Source organism: Poromitra crassiceps (genome assembly GCF_964638095.1).
Source record: "Poromitra crassiceps genome assembly, chromosome: 13".
In the NCBI taxonomy this organism is placed as follows: domain Eukaryota; kingdom Metazoa; phylum Chordata; class Actinopteri; order Beryciformes; family Melamphaidae; genus Poromitra; species Poromitra crassiceps.
The window spans coordinates 45,661,451-45,687,150 of NC_139644.1; the positions used below are offsets into that span (position 1 = coordinate 45,661,451).

The 25,700-nt window shown below is 45.6% G+C and overlaps 1 protein-coding gene across 1 annotated transcript in view; it reads right to left on the reverse strand.

Annotated features, from left to right (window-relative positions):
- The window catches only part of LOC310788592 (ceramide synthase-like), a gene marked incomplete at both ends in the record, with an annotated part of 35,023 nt that overhangs the window by 6,239 nt on the left and 3,084 nt on the right, over positions 1-25,700 (reverse strand). Inside the window, 5 exons of the mRNA XM_083650123.1 lie at positions 14,966-15,154; positions 16,679-16,788; positions 19,472-19,567; positions 20,928-21,153; positions 25,157-25,240. Coding sequence (XP_083506249.1) covers positions 14,966-15,154; positions 16,679-16,788; positions 19,472-19,567; positions 20,928-21,153; positions 25,157-25,240 — 705 coding nt within the window. The remainder of the gene's footprint in view (positions 1-14,965; positions 15,155-16,678; positions 16,789-19,471; positions 19,568-20,927; positions 21,154-25,156; positions 25,241-25,700) is intronic.

The following is a 25,700-nucleotide window of genomic DNA, read 5'->3' on the forward strand; positions in this document are numbered from 1 at the left end:
CATCACATAACTCCTGTTGTGGAATGAACACATTATGCCTTCTTTTATTGTGATGCCCCACTGGATGCATTCATAAATGCAACAAGGCTTTCCAAATGTAAACATTCTCTGTGCAAAATAAGAAAACTACTTCAAGAGTTTGATGTATATATATGCATGTCGTGTTAAAGTTGTGTCATTATTGGCATAAAAACCAATACCGATATTTTCCAATATTCAATGTTTATGCTAATATGGGCGGGCCGATAATATCGGACATCCCTAAGAAGAACTGAACTATCTCCGTTTATAGTGTAGTAGAGAGTAGAGAGCTTTTGAAACCAGCAGGCTCTTCTCTCCACACATAGTGAGTTTTGAAGATTAGAAGTAGACCTATATGTCCAAGTGAAATACAAAGCTATTGAACATGTATAGACCTATATGGTGTAGGACAGGTGCATGTAATCCTACAAAGCTATTGAACATGTATAGACCTATATGGTGTAGGACAGGTGCATGTAATCCTAAGCTATTGAACATGTATAGACCTATATGGTGTAGGACAGGTGCATGTAATCCTAAGCTATTGAACATGTATAGACCTATATGGTGTAGGACAGGTGCATACAAAGCTATTGAACATGTATAGACCTATATGGTGTAGGACAGGTGCATGTAATCCTAGGTGCTTGTAGTGCTTGTAGTCTGTATGTGCCATTAACAAGCCAGCGTGATTTGCTGCTGATCGGGGGGTTTGTCGCCGAGCTCCAAAAACAGCTTGCCGAGGGCTCGGAGGGCCTAGTGTGAACTAGTGTGAACTAGTGTCAACTACCGGTAGTGTGAATTCGCCATCAAGCAAATGGGTTGGGGTTAGAATTGTTTGTGTTGGAAGCAAATTAATCGAGCCTTTATGAATGACCTTATAGTCCAGTGATACTCAACTTGCGGCCCGCGATAGGGTGCAGAGTGGCCCTCCAACCATTTTCTAATTCACAATGAAAAATCAAGTTTGACTGAGCTCCAGCTAAATTGTCACTGTCTGCTCGGTGCCCAGGCACCTCTATGTACTTAACCAACTTAACCTAACTAACTTCACTTAACGTAACCTAACTAACTATCCTGTATGCGATATTTTTTTCCGGATGATGGCGAAGGCTGGAGGCACCCTCTCTGCCTGTGATTGGCCTAGCGCCAAACGTCCATCCAATCACATTCGCTTGGCTATCCTGCGTCTCTTTCTACAGTCTGTGGTCAGACAGACAGCAGTTTCGCTTGCTAGCATGCATGAAAGACGCCACTGTGTGTTTATGTTTTTGATACAGTCTGGTCTCTGGTTTATAATGCTGCCGCTACTCTTGGCAGTGCACATATGTAGCCTACAGACAAATAAAAAATAATAGATAAAAGATTAATGAGAATTGATCAAGGGTTATATAAAAACAGTGTCAATGCCCATTTACTCATTCTAACACAAGAGTGACATGTATTTGAATTGAAATATGTATCAGTATGTGGTGTTTGCCCAGCCCTTCATTGGGAAATGCAGCTTTATGGAGTGGGATCACGTGGAGATGGTCTTCAGAAGCTTTGATGAGATTGACAGTAAGTAAACATTGTTTCAGATACATGGTGTAGTCGTGGAAAAGTGTGTGTGAGTTTGGAAGAGGAGTGCACCACTAGGTAGAGACATGCATCCATAGCAGTGTTGATTTCGTAGACGAAAACTATGAGGAAAAATGTTAGTCGACTACCTGTTTTCACTGGTGAAAACTAGACTAAAAATGTTAGGGAGGGACGAATTGGGAAGAGATCCAATCAGAAGAGAAGAAGTTAAACATCTGTGTCTGTATTGCACATTCAAACCTTAAAACAATTCCAAAATAACAGATAAATATATCTTTACAATAAGTTTGGAAATTCTAATGAATAGTTACGGTTTTCTTTGACTAAGATGAGATGAAAATACTTAGACACTTAGTCGACGAAAACTTGACTAAATAAAATCAGGATGAGGTTGACTAAATATGATAAGAGCTTAAAGGAACACTCCGCCCATTTTCAACCAGCTTTGTATCATTAGAACATCAGTAGTATATCAGAAAACTGTAAACGGTTTTGAAGTCTGTCATTTAATTTGACAGTTATTGAGTGTTAAAGTGTGGACCAGTGACATCACTGGTCCACACTAACTCAAATTAATAACTCATTAACTCAAATCAACTCTCAATAACTGTCAAACTATTCATCATTCATCTAGTTTGACAGTTATTGAGAGTTGATTTGAGTTAATGAGTTATTAATTGGAGTTAGTGTGGACCAGTGATGTCACTGGTCCACACTTGAACACTCAATAACTGTCAAATTAAATGACAGACTTCAAAACAGTTTACAGTTTTCTGATATACTACTGATGTTCTAATGATACAAAGCTGGTTGAAAATGGGCAGAGTGTTCCTTTAAGAGAAAGTGGATTATAGCTCACTCAGATAAAAATGTGAATGTTGTGTGATATGCAAAGGTTGTTGGTTGAATCCCAGCTTCAGGCAACTTCTTAAAAAGTACTCACATTATAAGCTGCAGCAGTGATCCTTCTTTATCATCACCAGTAGTTTGAACACTGATAGAAATAAGCTGATGAAGGAGACTAGTCAGTCCCTGACTCTAGCTCAACTCACTGGTACAAATCTCACCTGTCTCACTCTTTATGCATTGTGTTATTGTTGTGTGAATACAGTGTGTAGAAATCAGAAGCTTAACTTCCAACAGCTCGTGTCAGTGTCTCTGTCTGACAGGTAGACTGTTGGTTCGATTCCCGATGGAGGAGACATGTTACAGCACTGCCCTGTCTTTAACATCACCAGTGTAGCGTCTCCTACAGGCAGATACACAGATGATTGTACCTGAAGGAAGCCTCACTTTCATGTGATCGAGAGACATAGAGAGACAGTGAGAGAGCGAGACTAAGAGAGTTTGGCCAAAATCCCGCTGCAAAAAGTTTGACCTGTCTTGGTTTTTAAAATGTTACATTTCAGCTGTCAATCAACATAAAGCTGGTGTGTGGGTGTGTGTGTGTGTGGGGGGGGGGTCCAGTAGACTATTGTGACACCTTGCCCTAAAGCCTAAAGAGTAAATGTGGAGTGGCACCAGAGTTTTAGCACAGGTTTAAGCAACCACCACCCAAGCTGACCGTCCTGATTGTACCTGAAGGAAGCCTCACTTTCATGTGATCGAGAGACATAGAGAGACAGTGAGAGAGAGCGAGACTAAGAGAGTTTGGCCAAAATCCCGCTGTAAAAAGTTTGACCTGTCTTGGTTTTTAAAATGTTACATTTCAGCTGTCAATCAACATAAAGCTGGTATCTGTGTGTGTGTGTGGGGGTGGGGGGGGGGGGGGGATCCAGTAGACTATTGTGACACCTTGCCCTAAAGCCTAAAGAGTAAATGTGGAGTGGCACCAGAGTTTTAGCACAGGTTTAAGCAACCACCACCACCACCACCCAAGCTGACCGTCCTGATTGTACCTGAAGGAAGCCTCACTTTCATGTGATCGAGAGACATAGAGAGACAGTGAGAGAGAGCGAGACTAAGAGAGTTCGGCCAAAATCCCGCTGTAAAAAGTTTGACCTGTCTGGTTTTAGAAATGTTACATTTTGGCTGTCAATCAACATAAAGCTGGTGGGTGTGGGGGGGGGGGGGGGGGGGGATCCAGTAGACTATTGTGACACCTTGCCCTAAAGCCTAAAGAGTAAATGTGGGGTGGCACCAGAGTTTTAGCACAGGTTTAAGCAACCACCACCACCACCACTCAAGCTGACCGTCCTGATTGTACCTGAAGGAAGCCTCACTTTCATGTGATCGAGAGACATAGAGAGACAGTGAGAGAGAGCGAGACTAAGAGAGTTTGGCCAAAATCCCGCTGCAAAAAGTTTGACCTGTCTTGGTTTTTAAAATGTTACATTTCAGCTGTCAATCAACATAAAGCTGGTGTCTGTGTGTGTGGGGGGGGGGGGGGGGGATCCAGTAGACTATTGTGACACCTTGCCCTAAAGCCTAAAGAGTAAATGTGGAGTGGCACCAGAGTTTTAGCACAGGTTTAAGCAACCACCAGCACCACCACCCAAGCTGACCGTCCTGATTGTACCTGAAGGAAGCTTCACTTTCATGTGATCGAGAGACATCGAGAGACAGTGAGAGAGAGCGAGACTAAGAGAGTTCGGCCAAAATCCTGCTGTAAAAAGTTTGACCTGTCTGGTTTTAAAAATGTTACATTTCGGCTGTCAATCAACATAAAGCTGGTGTGTGTGTGTGTGTGTGTGTGGGGGGGGGGGGGCGATCCAGTAGACTATTGTGACACCTTGCCCTAAAGCCTAAAGAGTAAATGTGGAGTGGCACCAGAGTTTTAGTACAGGTTTAAGCAACCACCACCACCACCACCCAAGCTAACCGTCCTGATTGTACCTGAAGGAAGCCTCACTTTCATGTGATCGAGAGACATAGAGAGACAGTGAGAGAGAGCGAGACTAAGAGAGTTTGGCCAAAATCCCGCTGCAAAAAGTTTGACCTGTCTTGGTTTTTAAAATGTTACATTTCAGCTGTCAATCAACATAAAGCTGGTGTGTGTGTGTGGTGGTGGGGGGGGGGGGGGGGGGGGGGTGACACCTTGCCCTAAAGCCTAAAGAGTAAATGTGGAGTGGCACCAGAGTTTTAGCACAGGTTTAAGCAACCACCAGCACCACCACCCAAGCTGACGTCCTGATTGTACTTGAAGGAAGCCTCACTTTCATGTGATCGAGAGACATAGAGAGACAGTGAGAGAGAGCGAGACTAAGAGAGTTCGGCCAAAATCCCGCTGTAAAAAGTTTGACCTGTCTGGTTTTAAAAATGTTACATTTCGGCTGTCAATCAACATAAAGCTGGTGTGGGGGGGGGGGATCCAGTAGACTATTGTGACACCTTGCCCTAAAGCCTAAAGAGTAAATGTGGAGTCGCACCAGAGTTTTAGCACAGGTTTAAGCAACCACCACCACCACCACTCAAGCTGACCGTCCTGATTGTACCTGAAGGAAGCCTCACTTTCATGTGATCGAGAGACATAGAGAGACAGTGAGAGAGAGCGAGACTAAGAGAGTTTGGCCAAAATCCCGCTGCAAAAAGTTTGACCTGTCTTGGTTTTTAAAATGTTACATTTCAGCTGTCAATCAACATAAAGCTGGTGTCTGTGTGTGTGGGGGTGGGGGGTGGGGGGATCCAGTAGACTATTGTGACACCTTGCCCTAAAGCCTAAAGAGTAAATGTGGAGTGGCACCAGAGTTTTAGCACAGGTTTAAGCAACCACCAGCACCACCACCCAAGCTGACCGTCCTGATTGTACCTGAAGGAAGCTTCACTTTCATGTGATCGAGAGACATCGAGAGACAGTGAGAGAGAGCGAGACTAAGAGAGTTCGGCCAAAATCCTGCTGTAAAAAGTTTGACCTGTCTGGTTTTAAAAATGTTACATTTCGGCTGTCAATCAACATAAAGCTGGTGTGTGTGTGTGTGGGGGGGGGGGGGGGGGGGCGATCCAGTAGACTATTGTGAGACCTTGCCCTAAAGCCTAAAGAGTAAATGTGGAGTGGCACCAGAGTTTTAGTACAGGTTTAAGCAACCACCACCACCACCACCCAAGCTGACCGTCCTGATTGTACCTGAAGGAAGCCTCACTTTCATGTGATCGAGAGACATAGAGAGACAGTGAGAGAGAGCGAGACTAAGAGAGTTTGGCCAAAATCCCGCTGCAAAAAGTTTGACCTGTCTTGGTTTTTAAAATGTTACATTTCAGCTGTCAATCAACATAAAGCTGGTGTGTGTGTGTGGTGGGGGGGGGGGGGGGGGGGGGGTGACACCTTGCCCTAAAGCCTAAAGAGTAAATGTGGAGTGGCACCAGAGTTTTAGCACAGGTTTAAGCAACCACCAGCACCACCACCCAAGCTGACGTCCTGATTGTACCTGAAGGAAGCCTCACTTTCATGTGATCGAGAGACATAGAGAGACAGTGAGAGAGAGCGAGACTAAGAGAGTTCGGCCAAAATCCCGCTGTAAAAAGTTTGACCTGTCTGGTTTTAAAAATGTTACATTTCGGCTGTCAATCAACATAAAGCTGGTGTGGGGGGGGGGGGGGGGGATCCAGTAGACTATTGTGACACCTTGCCCTAAAGCCTAAAGAGTAAATGTGGAGTGGCACCAGAGTTTTAGCACAGGTTTAAGCAACCACCAGCACCACCACCCAAGCTGACCGTCCTGATTGTACCTGAAGGAAGCTTCACTTTCATGTGATCGAGAGACATCGAGAGACAGTGAGAGAGAGCGAGACTAAGAGAGTTCGGCCAAAATCCTGCTGTAAAAAGTTTGACCTGTCTGGTTTTAAAAATGTTACATTTCGGCTGTCAATCAACATAAAGCTGGTGTGTGTGTGTGTGTGGGGGGGGGGGGGGCGATCCAGTAGACTATTGTGACACCTTGCCCTAAAGCCTAAAGAGTAAATGTGGAGTGGCACCAGAGTTTTAGTACAGGTTTAAGCAACCACCACCACCACCACCCAAGCTGACCGTCCTGATTGTACCTGAAGGAAGCCTCACTTTCATGTGATCGAGAGACATAGAGAGACAGTGAGAGAGAGCGAGACTAAGAGAGTTTGGCCAAAATCCCGCTGCAAAAAGTTTGACCTGTCTTGGTTTTTAAAATGTTACATTTCAGCTGTCAATCAACATAAAGCTGGTGTGTGTGTGTGGTGGGGGGGGGGGGGGGGGGGGGGGGGGTGACACCTTGCCCTAAAGCCTAAAGAGTAAATGTGGAGTGGCACCAGAGTTTTAGCACAGGTTTAAGCAACCACCAGCACCACCACCCAAGCTGACCGTCCTGATTGTACCTGAAGGAAGCCTCACTTTCATGTGATCGAGAGACATAGAGAGACAGTGAGAGAGAGCGAGACTAAGAGAGTTCGGCCAAAATCCCGCTGTAAAAAGTTTGACCTGTCTGGTTTTAAAAATGTTACATTTCGGCTGTCAATCAACATAAAGCTGGTGGGGGGGGGGGGGGGGGGGGGGATCCAGTAGACTATTGTGACACCTTGCCCTAAAGCCTAAAGAGTAAATGTGGAGTGGCACCAGAGTTTTAGCACAGGTTTAAGCAACCACCAGCACCACCACCCAAGCTGACCGTCCTGATTGTACCTGAAGGAAGCTTCACTTTCATGTGATCGAGAGACATCGAGAGACAGTGAGAGAGAGCGAGACTAAGAGAGTTCGGCCAAAATCCTGCTGTAAAAAGTTTGACCTTTCTGGTTTTAAAAATGTTACATTTCGGCTGTCAATCAACATAAAGCTGGTGTGTGTGTGTGTGTGGGGGGGGGGGGGGGCGATCCAGTAGACTATTGTGACACCTTGCCCTAAAGCCTAAAGAGTAAATGTGGAGTGGCACCAGAGTTTTAGTACAGGTTTAAGCAACCACCACCACCACCACCCAAGCTGACCGTCCTGATTGTACCTGAAGGAAGCCTCACTTTCATGTGATCGAGAGACATAGAGAGACAGTGAGAGAGAGCGAGACTAAGAGAGTTTGGCCAAAATCCCGCTGCAAAAAGTTTGACCTGTCTTGGTTTTTAAAATGTTACATTTCAGCTGTCAATCAACATAAAGCTGGTGTGTGTGTGTGGTGGGGGGGGGGGGGGGGGGGGTGACACCTTGCCCTAAAGCCTAAAGAGTAAATGTGGAGTGGCACCAGAGTTTTAGCACAGGTTTAAGCAACCACCAGCACCACCACCCAAGCTGGCGTCCTGATTGTACCTGAAGGAAGCCTCACTTTCATGTGATCGAGAGACATAGAGAGACAGTGAGAGAGAGCGAGACTAAGAGAGTTCGGCCAAAATCCCGCTGTAAAAAGTTTGACCTGTCTGGTTTTAAAAATGTTACATTTCGGCTGTCAATCAACATAAAGCTGGTGTGGGGGGGGGGGGGGGGATCCAGTAGACTATTGTGACACCTTGCCCTAAAGCCTAAAGAGTAAATGTGGAGTCGCACCAGAGTTTTAGCACAGGTTTAAGCAACCACCACCACCACCACTCAAGCTGACCGTCCTGATTGTACCTGAAGGAAGCCTCACTTTCATGTGATCGAGAGACATAGAGAGACAGTGAGAGAGAGCGAGACTAAGAGAGTTTGGCCAAAATCCCACTGCAAAAAGTTTGACCTGTCTTGGTTTTTAAAATGTTACATTTCAGCTGTCAATCAACATAAAGCTGGTGTGTGTGTGTGTGTGTGGGGGGGGGGGGGGGAATCCAGTAGACTATTGTGACACCTTGCCCTAAAGCCTAAAGAGTAAATGTGGAGTGGCACCAGAGTTTTAGCACAGGTTTAAGCAACCACCAGCACCACCACCCAAGCTGACCATCCTGATTGTACCTGAAGGAAGCCTCACTTTCATGTGATCGAGAGACATAGAGAGACAGTGAGAGAGAGCGAGACTAAGAGAGTTTGGCCAAAATCCAGCTGTAAAAAGTTTGACCTGTCTGGTTTTAAAAATGTTACATTTCGGCTGTCAATCAACATAAAGCTGGTGTGTGTGTGTGTGTGTGTGGGGGGGGGGGGGGGGCGATCCAGTAGACTATTGTGACACCTTGCCCTAAAGCCTAAAGAGTAAATGTGGAGTGGCACCAGAGTTTTAGTACAGGTTTAAGCAACCACCACCACCACCACTCAAGCTGACCGTCCTGATTGTACCTGAAGGAAGCCTCACTTTCATGTGATCGAGAGACATAGAGAGACAGTGAGAGAGAGCGAGACTAAGAGAGTTTGGCCAAAATCCCGCTGCAAAAAGTTTGACCTGTCTTGGTTTTTAAAATGTTACATTTCAGCTGTCAATCAACATAAAGCTGGTGTGTGTGTGTGGTGGGGGGGGGGGGGGGGGGGGGTGACACCTTGCCCTAAAGCCTAAAGAGTAAATGTGGAGTGGCACCAGAGTTTTAGCACAGGTTTAAGCAACCACCAGCACCACCACCCAAGCTGACGTCCTGATTGTACCTGAAGGAAGCCTCACTTTCATGTGATCGAGAGACATAGAGAGACAGTGAGAGAGAGCGAGACTAAGAGAGTTCGGCCAAAATCCCGCTGTAAAAAGTTTGACCTGTCTGGTTTTAAAAATGTTACATTTCGGCTGTCAATCAACATAAAGCTGGTGTGGGGGGGGGGGGGGGGGGGGGATCCAGTAGACTATTGTGACACCTTGCCCTAAAGCCTAAAGAGTAAATGTGGAGTCGCACCAGAGTTTTAGCACAGGTTTAAGCAACCACCACCACCACCACTCAAGCTGACCGTCCTGATTGTACCTGAAGGAAGCTTCACTTTCATGTGATCGAGAGACATAGAGAGACAGTGAGAGAGAGCGAGACTAAGAGAGTTTGGCCAAAATCCCACTGCAAAAAGTTTGACCTGTCTTGGTTTTTAAAATGTTACATTTCGGCTGTCAATCAACATAAAGCTGGTGTGTGTGTGTGTGGGGGGGGGGGGGGGGGGGGGGGGATCCAGTAGACTATTGTGACACCTTGCCCTAAAGCCTAAAGAGTAAATGTGGAGTGGCACCAGAGTTTTAGCACAGGTTTAAGCAACCACCAGCACCACCACCCAAGCTGACCGTCCTGATTGTACCTGAAGGAAGCCTCACTTTCATGTGATCGAGAGACATAGAGAGACAGTGAGAGAGAGCGAGACTAAGAGAGTTTGGCCAAAATCCCGCTGTAAAAAGTTTGACCTGTCTGGTTTTAAAAATGTTACATTTCGGCTGTCAATCAACATAAAGCTGGTGTGTGTGTGTGTGTGTGTGTGTGTGTGTGTGTGTGTGTGTGTGTGTGTGTGTGTGTGTGTGTGTGTGTGTGTGTGTGTGGGGGGGGGGGGTCCTCTGTGTTATTGTAAGTGTGAATACAGTGTATACTGTGTAGAAATCAGAAGCTTAACCCCCAACAGCTCATAGCTCAGTCGGCTGAGTGGCTGTGTCACTGTCTCTTTCTGACAGGTAGACTGTTGGTTCGATTCCTGATGGAGGAGACATATTACAGCACTGCCCTGTCTTTAACATCACCAGCATAGCGCCTCCTACAGGCAGATACACAGAGCGACACAGCACCTCCTACAGATCCACAGAAATGGACACTGTGGACAGACTGCAAAGAGATCCAGACATGTCATATACTGACTCTAGAGCAGTTTTTCAAAAATTTATCTTTACGCCTTGCGGCAGCCAGGGTAGGACCCCCACATAAAATGTACTTCCGATGTCAGTAAAATTTCAGCTCTCTGTGGTTTTCTGTCTCATAACCCTCAGCTCATGTCTCTGCAGAGGTCAGGGGGGGAGAGCAACAATATTCAATATTGCCGGGCAGCAAGCCTACTCAGGGCTTTAAATGACTCTTTCCTCTGGCTGTCGACTGACCGAGGATCGAACCCACAACCTCAAAAGTCAACAAGCTCCAAACTGCTAGACAGCAATCCAACCCTCTGAGCTAGTTGGTCATAGTGTTTAATACTAGAATATTAAAGTATAGTCTTTATGCATCTTAAAATATGCTTTGAAGGGACCTTTTAAGTTGAATAGTATTTGAATTATATTAATATGACGTGAGTTTCTATTCGCCTTGCACAGAAAACCTTTTACTTTTATACTTAAATAATTAAGTTGAATCAGTACTTCTGCTTTACCAGTCTTTTTTTTACACAAATAACTGTACTTCTACTTAATCAGAGCAACAATGTGATTAAATTTAGAATGACAAGAAAAAATTACACGTCTGTGCAATAGGCTAAGTAGGCCTAAATAACTCAGATATAGGGTTTGCAATTGTAACGTTCCATATAATGAAGTATCTCATGCTTGTTGATTTAATGATTGTTTTGCACCTGCTGCTCACATTTGAGATACTTCTGGCTCGCCTGGAAAGAAGGTGGGAGCAGCCGAGTACAGTCAGCCAATCAGAGGCAGAGAGGGGCGGGTCATGCCTTCGCCATCACGGGGAAAAAAATATTGTATCCTGTATGCACAAAATTGTCAGACTAAACTCCGGCTGACACCCCAAAAACCTACAATCCGCTACAGAAAAATGTATATTAAAGGAACACTCCGCCCATTTTCAACCAGCTTTGTATCATTAGAACATCAGTAGTATATCAGAAAACTGTAAACGGTTTTGAAGTCTGTCATTTAAATTGACAGTTATTGAGTGTTAAAGTGTGGACCAGTGACATCACTGGTCCACACTAACTCAAATTAATAACTCATTAACTCAAATCAACTCTCAAACTGTAAACGGTTTTGAAGTCATTCATCTAGTTTGACAGTTATTGAGAGTTGATTTGAGTTAATGAGTTATTAATTTGATCGTCAGCTACCTCCATGTTTACTGCTGTCTTCTTCCGGGTTTACGTAGAACAGCAGTGCGCTGCGTGTGACGTTATAGTTGTTCTTCTGTGTATGCCGGTCACTTCAGGTCCGCGACCTGTTCACACTGGAGTCTGATATGGGCCACTTTTAAAAAGTCTGTGTGAACAGCCACACAAAACAATCTGATGTGAGCAACAAGTCAGATTCAAGCACTAAGGATGGCTGTGTGAACGTAGCCTTAGAGAGACTAGACTGATGTTTACTTTTTTAATAACAGATCCTTAAATCAACATGGCAATAGTACAAAAGATTAAAAAAACACTATGTGCATGTACATTGCAGGGCATAGACCTTATATGTATGTATGGACGTGACAGGACACCTGCGTGACCCCCTGCAGTACCAGGCAAACAGGTCAAACACGGGACTGCATCACATCCTGCAACACCTTGACTCCCCGGGGTCATACACCATCCTGTTTGTGGACTTCAGTTCCACTTTCAACACCATCATTCCAGACATGCTCCACTCCAAACTCAGTGTGTCAGCCTCCACCTGTCAGTGTGTCAGCCTCCACCTGTCAGTGTGTCAGTGTGTCAGCCTCCACCTGTCAGTGTGTCAGCCTCCACCTGTCAGTGTGTCAGCCTCCACCTGTCAGTGTGTCAGCCTCCACCTGTCAGTGTGTCAGCCTCCACCTGTCAGTGTGTCAGCCTCCACCTGTCAGTGTGTCAGCCTCCATCTGTCAGTGTGTCAGCCTCCACCTGTCAGTGTGCCAGCCTCCACCTGTCAGTGTGTCAGCCTCCATCTGTCAGTGTGTCAGCCTCCACCTGTCAGTGTGTCAGTGTGCCAGCCTCCACCTGTCAGTGTGTCAGCCTCCACCTGTCAGTGTGTCAGCCTCCATCTGTCAGTGTGTCAGTGTGCCAGCCTCCACCTGTCAGTGTGTCAGCCTCCACCTGTCAGTGTGTCAGCCTCCATCTGTCAGTGTGTCAGCCTCCACCTGTCAGTGTGTCAGCCTCCACCTGTCAGTGTGTCAGCCTCCACCTGTCAGTGGATCATAAACTTCCTGACAGACAGGGCGGAGCAGGTGAGGCTGGGCAAAATCACATCTGGCATCTGACTAACCAGCACTGGTGCCCCCCAGGGGTGCATGTTCTCACCCTGGTTTTTCCTCCTCTACTCAGGGGACCATCTGTAAAACTCCTCAAGTTAGCAGACGACACAACGGTCATCGGCCTCATCCTCATTTCATGCGCCGACGGGAAAAAAATGTCCGTTTTACATTTGAAATTTTGCCCGTTTGAAGCCAGATTTAGAGGAATATCTCATTTTAAGGCTGGCATCATCATGGTCTCTCTCTAATTATAGTCTTCTAAAGCCACCTATTTCTGAAGAAAATGGTGAAAACGACATACCCAAACTAAAATGCTTACTGTGGCTGAACCGCTAGGGTTACAGACAACTGCCTGAACATTTCTGAAAGGTAAGACTTTGAAGTGTCTGTTCCAAATGTCAGAATGACTCTATGTGTTACTGACCCTGAGTAACACCAGCTCAAACACAGTGGTTGATTCTCGCCTAGAATAAAAAACACTTTGAGTGTAAACAGTTACCTGTAGTTGTTGTATTTATGGCTAGAAACCCAATGGAGACATAGGCACAGGCCTTACCACATCTCAACTCAAAGGAGATGAAAAAATACCAAAAACATGAGTATTTGGCAGCGGTTTGTGTAGGGAGATACCTAGGCGGATTTCCAAAAAGCCATTTGAAAAAGCCAAATAATCTGAAATGTTGTCTTTGTCTTTGTACAAACTTCTTGTATAACTTCCGCTGTCTTGATCTGACCTAAAAAAGGAAGACAGGGTTCAATGCGCAAGATTCAGACGATTAATTTGGTATGTAGCATGAACAGCATTGTTCAGAATTAACCACCTAATTCATCACGTTAATGACAGATGAACAGCAAAAAATCAGAAACGTAACGCCCGTGTTACGGTGCAATGCAAGAGGTTGTATAAGAATGGACATATAAGAAATATTAGAATATGAGTAGAATTACAGAACACTAATACTCATTGTTGTACGTTTAATAATGTAATGTATATTATATAGCTCTTCACTGTTCACTGTTGCTTTTGACCGTGCTCAAAGACACTTTACAAATACAGGATAAAACAACTTTAATAAAGAGAGAAAAGATTAAAATAGATGAGAGCTTATAAAAGCAACAGTGAAAAGGTGGGTTTTGAAGGCTTTTTTGGAAAGATGACATGAGTATGAAAGACAATGAGTTTTGGTCTGTCCGATGTGACTGGGGAGGGCATGGCTAGAGACCTGAGACCCGCTGCAAATGCACCCAATCCCGGAGTCACTACTTTTGAATAGACCTGAGACCCAGCCGGGTCCTCTGGTATTCAGGAGGGTTTTGGCATACCCAAAGGCCTCTACAATATACAATAATATACAATACATGTACTGTTTGTATTAAATTGTAATCCTGCAAAGTAACCCACATATTTACAAATGTAACTCTAAACTTGATTAAAAAAAATTGTAACTGTAAAGGCTTCGGGTTTTTTTTGTACATCCATACAGTAACCGGATCACATGTAATCAGTTACTTCCCATGCCTGTGTGCGCGTACTTGCAGATAGACACACACACACACACACACACACACACACACACACACACACACACAACCTTGGCTTCTTCTATTTCAAGTTGGCATTTAGCACTTGTATTATTTTATTTTCCAGAATGAGACAACTGTATTTCAAAGGACACATCTTTATTGCAGCATCATAAATTCAGTGTAATGGCAGCTGTATTGTCCATGGCCAAGGTTTGTGTCCATTTGGGAGTTTTTTTTTACATAAAAACATTTGAAAGCCATGATCAAGACTCCGCAGTCCCTTCCTTTGTTGTTTGGGGCTCATGTTTGCTGGGTTGAAGTCGCCCCAGTAGACTCCAGCAGCAGTCTGTGTCCACGCTCCTCTCTGCCTTCTCCATCTCCACCGCCATCCTGGGCTTAAGGCCTAAACATGGTCGTCCGTCAGAGCCTCGCCCCGCCCTCCCCGTAGGACGGCGGGTGGAGCGCCGTCCTACGGGGAGGGGGCCCCGTCGGCTGACGGGGCCCCATCGGCTGACGGGGGCTGCTCGAAAATGTGACTTCACGGCGACGATACGTGCGTGACGTCAGCTGCAGGAGAGTTGTGACTGGCCGTTGCCCTGGCTCATCGTCGTAAAGTCGCATTTCAAAGCATGATGTTAGATTATAACAAACTAGTTGTGTGGCTTAGCCTTCCCAAATGTTGAGGGTCGTTTTTTAGAATTTAATACATAGAATTGGGAACGTTACATTCAATTTCATTCAGACTGCCTGGCACACAATCTCCGCCATTTTCACACGGAGCTTCCACAGGAGGGAGGGAGGGAGGGCGTAGTGGCGTCCGAGCATGTAGGGCTAGCTGGCGCCGGCAGACGGCGAGACGGCTCCAATTCGAGGCGGACGGACGACCATGTTTAGGCCTTTAGTGCTGGTCCATCTATCTGTCAGTGTGATGGGGAGGTGTAGTAGCCGTTGTTTGGGGGCAGGGGGCAGTGTGGAGCCAGGCGGCGCGGGGCTCAGGCCTCTGGTCAGAAGGCGGAAAGCTCCCCTGCAGATCAGACAGAACCAGTAGAGCTGCAGAGCCATGAGGAGAGCGGCCCCCAGGTTGAGCTGCCACGGGGCCACCAGCGGCACCGAGTACAGAGGGATGGAGGCGTACCTGCAACACACCACAGAGGATGCTGCTGTCAGATCACTGAGATCAGATAACTCTGCCAGGAGACACACTGATGCACACCAAACTCCATTCAGATTTCTATCAATTTAATGTTGTCTTGGCTTATCAGCAAACATGCAAACCCCGTAACATTTTATTCAAAAAGGCTTTATCTTGATTCAATTTTAACTTGGAAATGGTTCACCTGTTATTTCCACACTCTTCTTCTACCAAATTGCATGATTGTAGCAGTGTGGATCAGTTCTAAAAGTGAATGTGATGAAAATAAGTGCTGCTTGGATTTTATACTATGCCAAATTGAAGAGTGGCTCCTACAGTAACAGTTCAGAAAAGGTAAATAAATGAAACAAATAAATGAATTGAGGTTATATAGCACTTCCCATCAGCTGAGACAGATCTCAGACCGCTTCACAAGTAGAGGACTAGAGAAAAATATATGATCCATTTATATAATGCAATAAATAGAGCAAAAATGAGTAGAAACATAGAATAAAATGTAGTAAAACGGTGGATAATGTATATATATATATATATACCTCCCTTATGTATGTTGGTGGTACCTGCTGTAGGCGTAGTACAGGTGGGTGAGAGGGACAGACAGACAGACAGACAGAATGTTGGTGGTACCTGCTGTAGGCGTAATACAGGTAAGGGTGAGAGGGACAGACAGACAGACAGACAGACAGTATGTTGGTGGTACCTGCTGTAGGCGTAGTACAGGTAAGGGTGAGAGGGACAGACAGACAGACAGACAGACAGACAGACAGGCAGTATGTTAGTCGTACCTGCTGTAGGCATAGTACAGGTAAGGGTGAGAGAGACAGACAGACAGACAGTATGGTGGTGGTACCTGCTGTAGGCGTAGTACAGGTAAGGGTGAGAGGGACAGACAGACAGACAGACAGACAGTATGTTAGTGGTACCTGCTGTAGGCGTAGTACAGGTAAGGGTGAGAGGGACAGACAGACAGACAGACAGACAGTATGGTGGTGGTACCTGCTGTAGGCATAGTACAGGTAAGGGTGAGAGGGACAGACAGACAGACAGTATGGTGGTGGTACCTGCTGTAGGCATAGTACAGGTAAGGGTGAGAGGGACAGACAGACAGACAGACAGTATGGTGGTGGTACCTGCTGTAGGCATAGTACAGGTAAGGGTGAGAGGGACAGACAGACAGACAGTATGGTGGTGGTACCTGCTGTAGGCATAGTACAGGTAAGGGTGAGAGGGACAGACAGACAGACAGACAGACAGACAGACAGAGAGAAAGACAGACAGAAAGACAGACAGAAAGACAGACAGCATGGTGGTGGTACCTGCTGTAGGCATAGTACAGGTAAGGGTGAGAGGGACAGACAGACAGACAGACAGACAGACAGACAGACAGACAGACAGACAGACAGACAGACAGTATGGTGGTGGTACCTGCTGTAGGCGTAGTACAGGTAAGTGTGAGAGGGACAGACAGACAGACAGACAGACAGACAGACAGTATGGTGGTGGTACCTGCTGTAGGCGTAGTACAGGTAAGGGAAGAGCAGCACTCGACAGCTGAAGAAAGTGAGCAGCATCAGCACTCCGTTCACTCTGTGCAGGAGAGTGTGCTGCTTGTTGAACTGACAGGACCACACCAGAGAAGCAGGTCCAGAGTGAGGGACCACACCAGAGAAGCAGGTCCAGAGTGAGGGACCACACCAGAGAAGCAGGTCCAGAGTGAGGGACCACACCAGAGAAGCAGGTCCAGAGTGAGGGAGGACATGAGGAAGAGATAGAAGGTCGGACAGAAGACATCAGTGAAGTAGCGTACACAGTGTTACGTTCAATTCCTCAAGACAGCTTGGTCTGAGTTAAAGGAACAGTTCACCCAGAAACCTCATGCCAGTGTAAACACAGGTGAAGTTAGCTCCTCCCCCTCATGCCAGTGGGAACACAGGTGAAGTTAGCTCCTCCCCCTCATGCCAGTGGGAACACAGGTGAAGTTAGCTCCTCCCCCTCATGCCAGGGTAAACACAGGTGAAGTTAGCTCCTCCCCCTCATGCCAGGGTAAACACAGGTGAAGTTAGTCCATATAACACAGGGAGGTTGCCAGCACAACTCCACAATAGCAGCCTTCTCCAAAACAACTGAAGTCAGTGGGACCATCATCATTTCAATCCATCTCAACTCCAGCTGACTGATTTGCAACAGATAATGCTCTCTAGGTCTCTAGGTCTTCCTATAGGTCTATAGGTCTTCCTATAGGTCTATAGGTCTCTAGGTCTTCCTATAGGTCTATAGGTCTTTCTATAGGTCTCTAGGTCTTCCTATAGGTCTCTAGGTCTTTCTATGGTTTGGCTGTTTTTGCTTTGGAACTCTAAAGAACGGGTCCTCATGACTTCATTTGTTTTGGAGAAGGTTGCTACCAGGTTGTGCTGGCAAGCTGAGCTCCCCGTGGGTTACATGATGGACTACCACATTTCACCCAATTTCATTTAGCATGAGGGGGAACTCATGCTAAAGCCTCCTACAGACGAAGATTTGAGCAACCTTATAACTCGGGGTTCTCAAACTTTTCAGTCTGAGTACCACTATGTACCAAACCAACATTTGCAGGGAAAACTTCCACTGGGCATACCAAATTATTTCCCCCATAAAATAAAATTTGCTGATTTAACTATGCAATACTGGTTGAAAATGGACACACACACACACACACACACACACACACACACACAAAATGTAGGCTAACTTTGGAGCGTTATTGAGCTAGCCTGGTAAAGCATCCAGTCACGTGATCACATTGTGTTTCCTTGTACTAGAGCAGGGATGCCCAATAGGGAGTTCCTGATCTACCAGTAGATCTCGGGCCATAAATAAGTAGCTACACGAAAGAAAACTTATGTATAGCTGACTCAGTATGTACAGTATTTATTTAACATTACACCATTATTAAATAATGTAAAAAAAAATATACTGTTAAAATGTGCTAAGTATGTAGGCTACTTGGGGGGACAAGGGGAAAAGAAGTACCAGAAGTAGCTAGTATTTTTTGTAAGTAGCTCTCATCCTAAAAAAGTTTGGGCACCCGTGTACCAGAGTAATCTAGTAAGAGAGTGATGCCAGCGGAGGTCCAAAATGCGTGACTCAGTAGCCAATGAATAGCCAGGAAGGGGGCTCGCGCTAAGTTTGAATGCTAAAATAAAGCTGATAATATACAATTTGATTCTTTAAACGTCTGATTCTTTCAAAGTACATCACAAACTGAGCATTTTGCTGCAACTCGACAGTCCTGCTTAATCCAGGATCTTACTTCCTGGAACTCTTGAGAGTAAAAAACTGCTCCATTGGAGTGAATGGAGATGTCACAACTCTTCTATGTCTGCCCTGTACTAGACCGTCTGGCCTTTCAGATTTTACAACGTGCACTAGCCAATCAGGGACCTGCCTCGTAGTTGACATCATAACCAGCCAATCAGGAACGCTGCTGGCAAAACAGTAATGGCCAGAGCAATCTAGTAAGAGAGTGGCACCAGCTGAGGTCCAAAATGCGTGACTCATGTAGCCAATGAATAGCCAGGAAGGGGGCTCGCGCTACATTTGAATGCATAGCCTACAATGAATCTGATCATATACAATTTGGTTCTTTAAACGTCTGACTCTTTCAAAGTACATCAAAAACGGTCCATTTTGCTGCAACTCGAGAGTGCTGCTTAATCCAGAACCTTACTTCCAGGAACTTTTGTGAGGTAAAAAAAAAAAAAAAGTCCATTGGAGTGAATGGAGATGTCGAAACTCTTCTATTATAAGGCTCTGGTAATGGCTCCCTCCGTGGCTGTCCGCCTCGAGCAATAACGTCAAAGTGGTTCGTCGAGTTGAAACAGCCAGTTACTGCAGAAATAGACTCAATAAAACAATTAAACAAGATCAGGAGTATCGCCGCAACAGCAGAGTTTCTCTGCTGAAAATACTTTTACATTGTTCTTCCGAGTGGATTTGGATTTGACTGGATCCGACACTGATTGGCTGAAGGACTGGATGCTTCCACCCACTGAAATAGTGCTACGTGCTACGTGCTACGTGCTACGTGCGCTCGATTTCTAGGGTGGAGACTCTGGAGACAATGCGCCATGGGCGCAACATGTGGGATTTATGATATCACTGATGATGTCACGGTTTTGGTCAACAGACAGACACCGCCCGCCCACGTAGGCAATTTTATTATAGATAGAAAACATCTGAAGAAGAGGAGAGTGTCAGGTGTCAGGTGGTGTCAGGTGTCAGGTGGTGTCAGGTGGATGGAGGTGAGTGGGGGTTAATTACCTGGATCAGGACTTTCCCCAGACAGACGGACGGAGTGCTGAGCTCAGCCAGAAACAACACGCCCTGGAAGTAATCACCCCTCCCCTGCCTCCAGAACTGAGAGACAGACAGACAGACAGACAGACAGACAGGCAGAGAGGCAGACAGGCAGACAGACAGACAGACAAGCAGACAGACAGACAGACAGACAGACAGACAGACAGACAAGCAGACAGACAGACAAGCAGACAGACAGACAGACAGACAAACAAACAGACAAGCAGACAGACAGACAGACAGACAGACAGACAGACAAGCAGACAGACAAGCAGACAGACAGACAGACAAGCACAGACAGACAAGCAGACAAACAGACAAGCAGACAGACAGACAGAAAGACAAGCACAGACAAACAGACAGACAAACAGACAAACAGACAAACAGACAGACAAGCAGACAGACAGACAGACAGACAGACAAACAGACAAACAGACAAACAGACAGACAGACAGACAGACAAGCACAGACAGACAGACAGACAAGCAGACAGACAGACAGACAAGCAGACAGACAGACAGACAAGCAGACAGACAGACAGACAAGCAGACAGACAGACAGACAGACAAGCAGACAGACAGACAGACAAGCACAGACAGACAGACAGACAGACAAGCAGACAGACAGACAGACAAGCAGACAGACAGACAGACAGACAAGCACAGACAGACAGACAAGCACAGACAGACAGACAGACAAGCAGACAGACAGACAAGCAGACAGATCAGAAGAGGGAGAACAGGAAGCACTTGTTGAAAGAAAATTGTATTTGTTGCCAAGTGTTTTGCCAAAGAAATCGTCTCAGATCTGCAATTGTGAAACTATGTAAAAATGGATTTGTATGTATCTATATTCATTCATTCATAGGGCTCTGTTTGTTTGTTTGTCTGTCCCACTGATGACATCTTCAGTGATGTCATAAAGTCACTATCTCTCTCTCTCTCTCACACTCACACACACACGATGTCATCAGTGATGTCATAAATTGTGACATCATCAGTGATGTCGGAGGCATTGTGACATCATCAGTGATGTCAGAGGCATTGTGACATCATCAGTGATGTCTTGAAGAGGTTGTGATGTCATCAGTGATGTCATAAAAGCAGTTGTGACATCATCAGTGATGTCATAAGAGTCCCACTAATGATGTCATCAGTGATGTCATAAGAGCAAAATCAAGTCCCAGGGGCAGACACTGAAAGAAGTGGGAGTCTGGCTTCAGACCCCCGTCTTCAGCCATGGACAGCTGTATGTTGCAGCTCCAGGACAGGATCCAGCATCCCTGAAGTACAGTATGCCATCAAGGAGCAGCCAGGGCGAGGCCGCACAGCCAGGGCGAGGCCGCACAGCCAGGGGCCGAGCTGCGTATGTGAGCTGCAGGACCAGCTCCGCCGAGCTGCTCCTTGGTTTCCATAGTTACCACTGATGCAGGGAAGCAGACAGCGACCATGAAGAGGTGATGCAGCACCATAAGGGCCTCGCGCCGCAGGTAGCCGGCCACCGCCGCGCCCAGGGAGCCGCCGCCACACGCCTGCTCCTCGTGACCTTTGACCCGCAGCTTGTGCCAGGAGCACAGGAACATGGCGTAGATGTCGTAGGCAAAGTAGGGCGTGGCGAACAGAACATAGGTGTCGGTCAGCCAGTGCCTGAGGGGAGAGGAGGAGAGACAAAGTGAGTGGTGTGGAGGTCAGAGGAGAAACAGATGCCTCGTAGAAATAAGAAATTGACCAGAAAACCCTTGTGCCATAAAAAAATTAATTTCCACCTAAATAAATATAGACATATACACATAGTTTATTGATGTGCTCACCTATTACAATGGGTATTTCTGTATGTTTTCAAATCTTTTCCTGTCCCAACAGGTTAAGACGGAGATAATTTCACCAACATTCAGTATTAAAAATGTAAAAGAGAAATAGACAAAAAAATGAATAGACCAGGTCAGGGTACTCAAGTAACCCATTTTCAATGGTCTTACATGGAAAAAACGAAATGGGGAAAAAAGTTTTTACGTTTTTCGTTTAAAAAGAAAAGAAAAAGAAGAAGCTTCACCGGAAGAAAAAAAAAAAAAAAAAAAAAGGTAAATTCATGGCGGTCCACTTAAAAACAGGCAGCGGGCTGTACTGTAGTTTGGCCCCTGTCATTGTTTCATGTCAATTCTATGAATAAATACATAATTCCTCCTTTTTGCCTTTTTAGGGGTATTTTCTCCTCTTCACTTATACAAATATTGTGATGCATCGTAGATTAAATTTCTTGCAATGTATCGATTATCGCAGAATTGCAGTATCGTGATACCATCGTTATCGAGTGCCAAGTATCGTGATAGTATCGTATCGTGAGTTACGCTGCGATGCGATTCCCACCCCTAGCGTGCATGTGTGTGTGTGTGTGTGTGTGTGTGTGTGTGTGTGTGTGTGTGTAAGCATGAAAGAGAGTGAGACAGAATAAAGAGAGAGTATCAATCTGGCCTACTGTAACTGTAAATGCATTTAAAACAAATCTTTTCTGGGCGTAAGATATGACCCAGAGCCTTTTCCACCCTGACAATAAAAGGGTCAGATTGAAGGGTGTTGAATATGGGCTATGATGATGTTAAAGTGCCTCCTACCCAGGGCTCCCTGCTGTATGAGGGCTGAGACTGTGGACTGATTTGTTTATCACATGGGCTCAGACGCTCAGACCAACCCTCTGTCTCCACTTTGACTGGCAAATTAAGCCCCTCCCCCTCCTCTCCTCAGCGGGGCGGATTAGGAGCACTGACTCTAAATAGCTGCTGCTGCTTGGCTGGACAGACTAATTAGGTTGAGATTGTAATTAGATAATTAGATTAGGTGAGCAAGGGGCAGCAGCCAGCAGAGACTGACTGCTTTCTACATGCTTTCACACACTAGTCCAGTAGGAACGGGGGTCCCCGTGCACCCGAAAGATATATTTTTCTAACGTAGATTTTTGTACTCCTCAAGGTGTCTAATGAACACATTTTGTTGTTCCCCCGTTGAAATAGTGTCCCATGGGTCCGTTTGGCGGCCATCTTTGCGGGCATATTGCAATGATGTCTGATGAAAATGGATAAGGGTCATAACTTTTGAACTAGACGTCATACAGAGACAAATGACACCACTTTTCTGTATAATCTTTGCATGAGGAATTGATTGAGAGGGTTGTTTTCATGATTTTAATAGGTTTGGTATTGTAAAACTCGAAAAAATGTGGATATAATTTACACTCAAAATCTTGCAAAAGAAATCTATCTACATATTAGTCCATGAGCCAGAAGGGTTGGGAATAATGCTCATATTGATTTTTGGCAAGGTATACATCTCTAGAGTTAGAACCTATGTGAGAGCATTGCACCAATGGTAGCTAAATGTGTGTTATCACTCGATTTATAACACCATGCAAAACATAATAGTTGCGGGACTTAGGGACATTTGAGGCTAGGTTCATGCAAATCAAGTCTAAAACTAAAAGCACCAGATTTTGCCCAGAATTAGCCCAGGGCATGCTCTAACAATTGAGCCAGAGTGCCCAAGCCGGTGACCCCCGGGGTCACCATGGCGGCCAAATCCAATATGACCACTGCCCGAAAAAGCTTTTGGCTATAACTTTTGAAAGAGATGAGCTAGAAATACAGACTTGGTGTCTATCTTATGTCTCTTGACCATTAGAAATGTGTTGGAATGCTTATCTTTACTAGGGAAAATGTGTGTGGACCCCTAATCTACATATTTCCAAGATGGCGGCTACCTGAATATGAGTTTTACCATAACTGTTGATGCTTTTAGCAAACTCTGTGTCCATTTTATGGTTTTTGAGTTTTAGAAACACATTGTATTACTCAGATGTATGATTTAATCTATCTATAGCACTCTACTTTGCATAGTAAATAGGCTACCAATATGGCCGCACAGACAGACAGACAGACAGGCACTGCAGACAGACAGACAGGCACTGCAGACAGACAGACAGACACTGCAGACAGACAGCATCACCCAGCATCACCCAGCCTGCAACCAGCATCACCCAGCCTGCAACCAGCATCACCCAGCCTGCAACCAGCATCACCCAGCCTGCAACCAGCATCACCCAGCATCACCAGCATCACCCAGCATCACCCAGCCTGCAACCAGCATCACCCAGCCTGCAACCAGCATCACCCAGCCTGCAACCAGCATCACCCAGCATCACCCAGCCTGCAACCAGCATCACCCAGCCTGCAACCAGCATCACCCAGCATCAGCCAGCCTGCAACCAGCATCACCCAGCATGCAACCAACATCAGCCAGCCTGCAACCAGCATCACCCAGCCTGCAACCAGCATCACCCAGCATGCAACCAGCATCACCCAGCACGCAACCAGCATTACCCAGCCTGCAACCAGCATCACCCAGCATCAGCCAGCCTGCAACCAGCATCACCCAGCATGCAACCAGCATCAGCCAGCCTGCAACCAGCATCACCCAGCATGCAACCAGCATCACCCAGCCTGCAACCAGCATCACCCATCCCTTTGTATGAAGGGACAAACATTTATCTGGATGGAGGTCAGTGAGCCAAAAATAAATCTTACGTGAAATTACATTAGATTAAAATGTATTGTAATTTATAGACAATGTACGTTCTAAATCTAAAATAAATTCTCAAAATAATAAAAACAACATTAGAACATTTATTAAAAACTAGATTTAGAGTTGATTGGGGGGGGGGAGCTTAAACATTTTCAAAGGGAAAGACACCTTTCTGACAGAAAGTGCATACAACTCAAGGTGTGTAGCCCACTAGCCCTAACCCTACCCATAGAACCCATTCTCATTCAGATATCTTGAGGTCAGAGGTCAAGGGACCCCTTTGAAAATGGCCATGCCAATGTTTTCCCTCGCCTACATTTTGAGCGTTATTTAGGCCCCTTCCCGAAATGGTAGGTTGACATGGTTGGTACCAATCGACCCCTCAGGTCTTCTAGTTTCATATCATATAAGAACCATCACGCTAGCTTTAAAAACGACGGCGCCACAGCTTCCGAAATACAGTAATATCAGTTGCATTTTGAGTTCATCATACCACAGGATCCTATGTTAATAAGCAATAAGCAATAAGCATGGGCAACTGCAAACTACGTCACTGATTGGCTCTGCCTAGTGACATCAACAGTCAACAATTTGAAGCAGACAGACAGACAGGCACTGCAGACAGACAAACAGACAGACAGACAGACAGACAGACAGGCTGAAGCAGTTCAGCATCGCCCAATTCAAAGCTGCCTCATGAAAAATTGTAAATATTGAAATGGCGATATTTAGGATTTGGGTTGAAACTAATGTCTCAAAACTTTTGAGGCTTATAATTACTCACATAATACCCTAAATTAAGGTTTTTGTGGATTTTGGTTTCCAGGGGAGAGAGACACCCCAACTTCCAGTCACTTCCTGTATCTGTGCCACAGAGGTTTCACCATTGCCACACCCCCTTAGGAGACTGGTCAGCCAATGAATGGGCTGATATCCATGCCCATTTACGAGACCAGAAGAGTACAATTTCTTACAATTGCCAGTGCCTGGAGTGGGGTGTCTCTATCTAATAATAAAGGTCTCTGCTAACACTTACATCCATTAAAGATGGACCCACCCACCCACATAGATTACTCACCTGTCCTCCATGATGTCTTTGCAGGAAGAGGCGATGATGACTCCAGCTGAGCAGGCCATGAGCGCCTGGACGGACGACAGGAGCCTGAGAGGAACGTGCACACAGCTCAGCACATCGCTGCATTCAGTTTGGACAGTCTGAAGGCAGAATCTGTGTGTTTTTCAATTCACATTTTCATTTGGGTCACCTGAAAGTGCCAGAGCCAAACCCAGAGCAGGGCCGTGCAGAGAGCTTTACAGGGGCAGGTGCTCAATGTTAAAAAGGGGCACATGCAGACCTGCCAAACTTGTGAAAATAGTTTTGAGCAGCACAATTATTAGTGGAATGCTTAATTTACATGCTTCCGCACTACTTCGCTTTTTGCACACGGTGATTATCCCTGCCATATCAACAGGTTATTCAACAAATAAATAGCCTATGAAGAAAATGAAATCATACAGTATATTCTTGAGAAAAAAATCCTTTAACCTCTTCTACTCCACGCCTCCCTACCAGACACCAATATCTGTCTTTTCTTAGGGGGGGGTTGTGAATTTAGGGTAAG